This window comes from Callithrix jacchus, chromosome 19, assembly GCF_049354715.1.
Source record: "Callithrix jacchus isolate 240 chromosome 19, calJac240_pri, whole genome shotgun sequence".
Taxonomy (NCBI): domain Eukaryota; kingdom Metazoa; phylum Chordata; class Mammalia; order Primates; family Cebidae; genus Callithrix; species Callithrix jacchus.
The window spans coordinates 51,497,771-51,507,016 of NC_133520.1; the positions used below are offsets into that span (position 1 = coordinate 51,497,771).

The 9,246-nt window shown below is 45.5% G+C and overlaps 1 protein-coding gene across 1 annotated transcript in view; it reads right to left on the bottom strand.

The window, feature by feature from the left end:
- The window catches only part of KCNK1 (potassium two pore domain channel subfamily K member 1), a 57,200-nt gene extending 48,729 nt beyond the window's left edge, over positions 1-8,471 (bottom strand). Inside the window, exon 1 of the mRNA XM_002760803.5 lies at positions 8,095-8,471. Within this exon, the coding sequence (XP_002760849.3) occupies positions 8,095-8,449 (355 nt within the window). The 5' untranslated portion in view covers positions 8,450-8,471. The remainder of the gene's footprint in view (positions 1-8,094) is intronic.
- Positions 8,472-9,246: the final 775 nt, after the last annotated feature.

Here is a 9,246-nt window from a genome sequence, read left to right on the forward strand (position 1 = left end):
AAATGTTTATCATTTTTTTGTGTTGGAGTATTTAATATCTTCCTTTTAGCGACTTGAAACTACATATTATTGCTAACTACAGTCATTCTACACTGGTCTAGAAAACCAGAACTTATTCCTCCTATCTAACTATAATTTTGTATCCTGTAACCAGTCTCTCCCCGTCCCCCTCCCTGTGCCCTTCCCAGGTGCTAGTATGCTCTGGTTTATTTTTTACTTCTATAATGCCAATCTTCTGTTTTCTTGCTAACCATTTCCATTTGTTTTCATTATCTCCCATTGTTTCTTTTTGAAAAGATAATCCCAGAGTTAGTAAATTAGGAAAACTGTTTGAGATTAACTTTTTTTAGATTCCACATATGAGTGAGAACATGTTGTATTTAACACTCTGTGCCTGGTTTTCTGACCTCTGAATGCACCAGCCACGATTTCACCCACTCTCTCTGAGTACCCTGGAAGCTTTCCGCCTAAAGCCCTTCCATGGGTACTAATAAGTGAGGCTCAGAGGCAGCAGCAGGCAGGCTTTTATTGCACAAAGTATGTCAATCCCAGTCAGAGGAGCTAATGCAAAAAGTTAGACTCTGATCTGGCATCAAGCAGATAGGAGCAAATTAAAAACACTGTCAATGTCTAACCTAAGCTAATTAATCTCATCAATATAATAATTGACTGTTTTACAAATTAAAGAAGGCAAACATGAACAGCAGTGGAAAGTCACAGATAAGCCCTGCCAGTCTGATTCAAGTTCAGGGAGACAATCCCACAGTCCTTTCAGGTGCGCAAACTCTACTCCTCCAACTCCCTGTTCTCTTTCTTCCTCTATTCAGCCTCAAATCACCTTGCAATATGCTGCTGACAGAGAGTGAGCCACCAGCTTTGAGGATTGGACAAAGAATAAGGGTTCTACACAGAAGAAACAAAGAAAGTCGGAGTACAAACTGAGTCTAGGAGATAGATGGGTCACGGGAGTCAATAAAACACCCCAAAGTTGCTTGCTTTCCAATAAAGAGACAACCTGTATCTCCTGCCAGGAATAAGCAGCCCGGGTATGACACAGGCAATGGAGACCTTCAGCACTTTAGTGTTTCATGGATTTGTCAGTAACGGAATCAGAAGATGTCTCTGGAGAATAAAACACAGCACAGTGCAACTCTGAGGATGTCAAAGTGTATGAGGCAGATGAGATTCTGTCTCTGAAACCAACATGGTAGTAACCTGAACCAAGTGGAAATGCCACTTTTATGGATCAAAACCACTGAGTGTCGGCAATTCACATGCTTCAAAGACAACAGACACACACAGCAACAGTCCAATGAGCAATGTCATAAAACAACTTGTTTTGAGAACACCAGAGTTCCTATTAGGCTACTGGTTTGATCAAAGATTCTGTTCCTGATAGGACTTAAAGTTATGTCATAAAAGCAAAGGTATCATTTCTTTCAAGTTATTGATAATAGTAGCAGTATCTTCCAGGGGCTATAAAGTAGGCATATATAACAACAAATTTATAGTTTAAAAAAAACCCAAACCTTCAAAATCCTAAAAACTGATATGTTTTATAGACAGGTATGAGTTCACAGATTAAAACACTGAGTATCTGTTGTCTTTGAGCATTTTTGGGTAGAAATGTTTCTAGAATTTATTATATATTTTCCTGCCTTCTTAAGTAGAAACATGATGAGACATTTTTCTTGATGATTCAAGGACATGAATTACTATATTGTGCTCTAAAACAATGATGCCCCAACCAGGTATATAAAATTGTTTGTTGCAAGAGTAAAGACTTAAAGATTCTGTCTCTTGTGCTCCATTATTTATATGGGTTTTGTGCAACTGAATTAAAACTACTGGGTACCTCTACATTAGTTTGCTAGGGCTGCCTTCACAAAATATCACAAACTGGGTGGTTTAAACAGAAATTTATTTTCTCAAAGTTCTGCAGGCTTCAAGTCCAAAATCCATGTGGATATAAGCTTCATTACTTCTGAGGCTTCTCTCTTTGCTTGCAGATGGCCACCTTCTCACTGTGGCCTCATTTTAACTTAATCACATCTCTAAAGATGTTCCCTATAAATACAGTCACATTTTGAATTACTAAGGCTAGAACTTCAACTTAAGGACTTGAGGGAGACAATCTGGCCCATAACAAGCTCCTATGCCCAGATGCTATTAGAGCTCAGGTTCTTAGATATACCCACGTTCAAATCAAGACCATGTCACTTCCAGCTCTGGTACCTCAGTAGAGAAGTTGTTCAGCCTAAATCTAAGTTTCATGATACCTACATCTCATCAGTTTACTGCAATGCATGGAAGAGAATATGTGTAAACGTTGCCTCACACATGTAAAGGATTCAATAAAGGTGTTATTTCAAAACAAAATTTTAGTTTGGAATTTTAAAACTATCTTTTTATAAGCTGCCATGTATATTTCCCTATAGCTGTGCCTTTCCCTCTATAATCTATTAAATTATAGGCTTGAAAACCAGGTAATTAAACTTCTAGAATTAAATGTAAAGGCCCAAAATCAAGACCTGTGAATACACAGCACAAACATCAAAACATGGGATTTTGGATCTGTCTTCTGGTGCTACATAATTTATTCAATGTTGCAAGCCACTTAAAACAGCAGCACAAAGAAGTCTGAGAAGCTGAACTGTCTTACACAAAGTCCGCACAAAGGAAGTGAAATACTCAGAATACTCTTAGCTACTTTCAAGTATCATTCTGAAGCAGATGTCAGGAAATTTTTTCTGACAGACAGTAAATGTTTTAGGTTTTGTGGTCAATGGTTTCTGTCCAACTATTCAACTCTGCCAATGTAGCCGGAAAGCAGTCACAAATGATACAGAAGCAAACAGGTGAGGCTGAACACCGATAAAACTCTTTATGGACAATGAAATTTGATTTTCATAAAACTTGACTCTGTCAGAAAACATTATTTTTCTTTTTCTTTTTTGTCCCAACCATTTGAAAATAAAAGCCATTCTTAGCTCAGGCAACACAGAAACAGGTGGTGGGCTAGAGCAGGTCCGGGGGACCTAGTTTGCCCACTTGGTTCTAGTCTTTTTGTTCCTCCCCCACTCCCCACCTCTGAGATGGAGCCTTACTCTATTGCCCAGGATGGAGTGCAGTGACATAATCTCAGCTCACTGCAACCTCTGTCTCCTGGGTTCAAGCAATTCTCCTGCCTCAGGCTCCCGAGTAGCTGGGATTATACGCATATACCACCATGCCCAGCTAATTTTTGTATTTTTAGTAGAGATGAGATTTCACCACATTGGCCAGGTTGGTCTTGAACTCCTGACCTTGTGATCACCTGCCTCGGCTTCCAAAGTGGTGGGATTACAGGCGTAAACCATCATGTCTGGCCCACTTCATTCTACTCTAAAAGCTCAACAAGTATTTGTTGATGGCAACAACATGTTTCTACTACTGAAAATAATTTGAAAACTAAGAATCAGTCCAGCATCCCCCATTGCCTCTTCCCATCTTCTTTGTTTGAAAACTACCCATGTTGTAGCAGCTCCCTACCTTGCCTTAATCAAAAGCCACTGTAAATCAAGCCCAATTAAGTTCACTTACCGAACACTTTTTAAATAGAGTTTCAATGCATCTCTTCATAAGTAGGGATAAAGCAATATCCTGACTAAAGGCACCAGGGCTACCAATGACAGGAACAGAGGCCAGGCATGGTGGCTCATGCTTATAATTCTAGCACTTCAAAAGGCTGAGGCAGGAGATGGCTTGAGGCAACAAGTTTGTGACCAACCTGGGCAACAAAGCAAGACCACTCTCTCTGCAGAAAAAATTTAAAAATGGCCAGGTGCGGTGGTGTGTGCCTGTAGTCCCAGCTCCTCAGGAGGCTGAAGTGGGAGGATCAACTGAGCCCAGGAGTTAGAGGCTGCAGTGAGCCAGCATGGTGCCACTGAACCCCAGATTGAGTGATAGAGCAGGACCCTATCTCCAAAAATAAAAGTTTGTATACTGCATGAATATAAAAACTGCATTTTTACCAAATAGTCATGGTAACTGTCTTGTACTCTTTCACCTGTTCTCATATGATTCCTAGGCAGATGTTGCTGTATCTTTTAGAATGAAGGGTGATGGAGTTCAGGACATGCTACCCCCAAACAGGGCACCTTAGCATTTGAGAGAACAGCAGAAGCAGGAAGGCCATTTTCATCTTCCTCCCAACCTTCTCCCCTAAAGCTGTGCCCTTCCTTTGAAGAAGACCCTCATTCCAAGGGAGCCCACCCTATACCTTGAGAAAAGAAATGCCTTATCTTTGAAGCACAGAGATGCCAAGAAGAATCTGAACAAATAGTCCTTGCTAAATTCCTCCAGTGTATTAACTTTTAGATCATACCCACTTTTTTTTTTTTTTTTTTTTCTCCAAGACAGAGTCTTGCTCTGTTGCCCAGGCTGGAGCACAGCGGCCCAGTCACAGCTCACTGCAGCCTCAAACTCCTGGGCTCACACAGTCCTTCTGTTTCAGCCTTCTAAGTAGCTGGGACTATAGGCACACGCCATCACTCTGGGCTAATTTTTTAAATTTTTAGTAGAGATGAGATCTCGCTCTGTTGCCCAGGCTAGAGTGCAATGGTGCAATCGTAGCTCATTGCAGCCTTGAACTCCTGACCTCAAGCAATCCTCCCACCTTGGCCTCCCAAAATGCTGGGAGTACCTGTGTGAGCCACTGGGCCCAGCCAGATCATACCCTTCATTCTCCAACAATTTGTCTATACAACTGTCCCTAAAAACATGTAAGCTTCCCTGTTTCTTTGGCTCTTCATTTCTAAAGGTTTCTATGTCATGTAAAACTTATATTAACTAAATGTGTTTGCTTTTATCTTGTGAATTTGTATTTTATTATAAGTGGGTGAGAAATATTTTCTTCTCTACAAAGGAAAATAAAGAGATGTTAAATTGTTTGCTGGAAAGAATTTAGAGTTTTTGGTAAAGCAGAGAATGAGAAGAACATTGCTGAATTACCAACCTAAGCTTTCTTCCAAATAGACCATGAAGACTTTACTCGGTTCCTTCCAGAAATGGAAGTGTGTACGTTTTAGGGGTGAAAAGATTCTGACATAAATACTCTCATGGGCATGTATTACAAGGATGACTACCAATAACAGCATCTTTGTAATGCTCATTGTTAGCATCTGGGTAAGTCAAAGATTGACTGTACTGATTAATTGGGTAACAATAATCTCAGTGATTTGCCATCAAAGGAGTAGAAGTGTTAAGAAAGGAAAAAACGGCCGGGCACGGTGGCTTAAGCCTGTAATCCCAGCACTTTGGGAGGCCGAGGCGGGTGGATCACAAGGTCAAGAGATCGAGGCCATCCTGGTCAACATGGTGAAACCCCGTCTCTGCTAAAGATACAAAAAATTAGCTGGGCATGGTGGTGCGTGCCTGTAATCCCAGCTACTCAGGAGGCTGAGGCAGGAGAATTGCCTGAACCCAGGAGGCGGAGGTTGCAGTGAGCGGAGATCGCGCCATTGCACTCCAGCCTGGGTAACAAGAGCGAAACTCCGTCTCAAAAAAGAAAGAAAGGAAAGAAAGGAAGAAAGAAAGAAAAGAAAAGAAAGAAAGAAAGAAACAAGCACAACATGTCTAATATCCATCCCCAAAGGAAAAGGGATTGCAATTCATTTTATTTGGCTGGTACTTTTCCAGAAAATAATTTCCTAGTAATGAAGCATACCAGCTTTACTCTAAAAAATTGTCTGTTTCCAGCAAGCAATTTAAAATATTGTTTGTTTCCAGCAAACAATTTAACATCTCTTTATTGCCCCTTGTTGGGAAGAAAAGATTTCTCACCCATCATAAAATTCATGGCCAGGGCACCTATAATAATTTGAATACTTTAAGCAACATCAAATGAATCAAATAATGGGTAATCATAATTTCAAAACCTTAAGAAATATCAAATGTGTCAAATAATAGGTCAGTACAAAGCCAACAGAACAGTATTTTTCACTGAGAATAGTTGTATTCATATAACAAGAATTCATTGATCTGCTAACTTGACAAACCAAGAGGCACCTTTTTCATTGAGTTTATCCTTAAGTGCCCCTTGCACTGATTTCCTAAATGAACACTTGTTTTGCATGAATGCAGACTTTCTTAGGAAGTACGGTGCAATCTGAATACCAATAATAAGATGTCTATTCCCACCCCCCCCCTTTATTAAACAGAAACTACAACTTTTTCCAATTCTCCTCTGGGAAGACTATCTCATCTATTCAAGATTATAAACTAATTTTTAACATTTAATTAGATAACTCGATGTGAAGACTATGCATGAAATAATCATGTAAAATCCCACCGAGAAAAAAGCAAACCTTTTCCCTTGAAACTGCTCTTATTCCTGTTCTATCTTCACATTATCACCACACTCTATAATCATTCTGAGAAATGTTTACCCAACACTGACCCAGCTGTAAACTTTCTGTAGCCCCGTGGAAACACTTACTTCTGGGAAGAATGAATGACTCTCAATACAGAACAAACATACTCCAAAGAAAAGGAACGGTGACTTCTAAATGATCTGAGGAACAGACAGCTAGGTAAAGACAATGGAGGCAGAGTTATGGAACAAAAAATTAAGTTGTGTTGGCAAGGGAACAGGCATTCTTTGGAAAGTGAGATAACAGGTCTGTCTAGTCTAGGGCTACATTTAATACAGTTTTTTTCGGATTTCACAATACAAGCTAGAATTCCACCTCTGTTTATTTCAGGGTAGATAATTCACCCCAGACCTTTGAATAATTATTTCATATGATCTACATGAATAGTGTACTATTACTCATTATCAAGTAATTACTAAGACAATCAACTAGATATAACCCAAAGAGAATGATACACAGTAATTTGGGTGGTGGAGAGGGGGTAGGGAGGAAGGAAGAGTTGCGAGTCACACAAAGGGAGGTGATTCACCTGTAAAGGTTGAAAGTCGGGGGTGACAAAGTGTTCCTGGCAGAGAAATCACAAGGCCCAGGTTCCAGGACGACACTGGTAACTAAGAAGTGTGTGACCTTGTGCATGACAAGATGGACTGTTTCAAAGATTGGCTCTCATGGATCAAAAGGAAGGACTGTGCTGAACGCTCTTTGAGATTCCTTCCAGTGTCCAAATACCAATTTATATCTCCACCTAAGTTATGTGCCTTACTAGGTCGGGCTGGGGAAATTCGGCCTTCATCCATCTAATCTGGCACAGTGACCCAGCCGTGGGGCATGCGCCTGGCCTCATCCTTCACCTGAGGACGCTCCTCCATGGCAGAGCGCCCCGCGGGTCAGTTGTGCGGGGACGTGTCGCTTCTAAGTTTACGGGAAGCCTCGCACACCTGAAGTTGAAGAAACTGCTGAATCAGGGTACCCCCATTTAATCAGATCTTAGGCAATCCGATGCTCCCTTTGCTCTCTCTCACCCCTCCTCCCACTCTGAAAAGAAACCAGATCGGCCCGTCTGCCCAGAGGTCACCTGGGAAGAGCAGAGTGATGTCACTCAGTTACCCCCAAAACTGCCTCCAAGGTACAAAAGAGCGGGAATATCTGTATAATCCAAAGGGGCTGCAGACTCCGGAAGGTGACCCTGTAGAAGGTGTTATTACTAGACTGTGCAGCGTCGGCCTCTGGGATGGGGTCAGGAGGAAGGTGAGCGCTAGCGCGTTTCCATCACCCCGCTGCCTCGCCGCGCGGCGGTCAGGTGCGGCTACACATTCAGACCCCATAGATTGGCTTAGAGGATTGCAAAAAAAGAACTCGGTGGGGAAGGAAGCCCCTGCAGCCACCCGGGCCGAAGTTAGGGACCACTTCCCCAGAGTTATAGACGGCGACAACCAAGTCACGTCTGGAGCAACCTCTCTGGCTTCCGCTCCGCGGCGCTTGCCCTCCCCGAGTCACCGAGTCACCGCGGCAGAGGTCGGGGGGCGCCAGAAAAGGGAAGGTCGGAAGGTCGCGAGCACAGTAGAGGAAGGTCGGCTGGAGGCGTGGGGATGGCGAAAGGTGGGGGGTGGGGTGGGAGGGCTCGGGGGCAGGGGGTGCGTGGGGGGGGAGCGAGGTGGCCGGGGCGCGCAGGATACCCTACCTGTGGTGGAGAGCACGGTGCTGGCGAAGAAGAGAGCGGAGGTGAAGTCCCAGTTCCAGTTGCCCGAGGCGTTGCTGAGCACCGACACGCCGTAGTTGCTGGCCTCCAGCACCCGGCCCAGGAACTGCTCGAGCTGCTGCTCGGACAGGCACTCGTGTTCCTCCAGGAAGCGCCGCTTCAGCTTGCGCAGCTCCTGGCGCAGCAGGTCCTCGTAGGGCAGCTCCACCGAGGAGAAGACCACGGCGCCGAAGACCAGGTAGAGCAGGTAGCCGAGCACCAGGAAGCCGAAGCACCAGGCCGAGCGGTGCCGCTCCACCAGGCGCACGCACGAGCTGCCGGCCAGGGACTGCAGCATCTTCTTCTCCGCCGCCGAAGCCAAGGCCAACGCCGCAGACCCGCCCGAGCGCTGCCCGCCGCCCCCTCCGGCCCCGCCGCCCCCGCCCCCGCCCCCGCCCGGGCCCGGCTCCCGCCGGCCGCCCGCTCCCTCGCGCGCCCGCCCGAGCACGCCCGTTCCTCCGGGCAGCGCCGGCTCCCGGGGATTGGCTCTCTCGGGCGTTGTTTCTTTTCCTTCTTTTCCTGTTTCCTTGCAATATAAAAAGCCCAGATGATGTGGCGCTGACGTGGTTGCCGGCTCAGGTAACCCGAGAGTCAGCGGAGACCGCGCGCAAACTTGGCCTGAGAGCGGGGGCTGGGCTGCGGGACACACCGCCCTCTGCGCGGTTTCCAGAGGTGGGGCGGGCGCTCGCTGGCACCCAGACCCCGGCCCGACCGCCACTAGCTCCTCCCGCTCCCTCCCTCCCTGCCTCCAGTAGCCAAACTCCAGCGGACCGCGCGGCGTGTGCGTGTGTGTGTGTGCGTGTGTGTGTGTGCGTGTGCGTGTGTGCGCGCGTGTGTGTGTGTGCGTGTGTGTGTGTACGTGTGTGTGTGTGTGTACGTGTGTGTGCGCGTGTGCGTGTACGTGTGTGTGTGTGCGCGCGTGTGTGTGTGTGTGTGTGTGTGCGTGTGCGTGTGTGTGCGTGTGTGTGTGTGTGCGTGTGTGCGTGTGTGTGCGCGCGCGTGTGTGTGTACGTGTGTGTGCGCGTGTGCGTGTACGTGTGTGTGTGTGCGTGTGTGTATGTGTGTGTGCGCGCGTGTGTGTGTGTGTGTGTACGT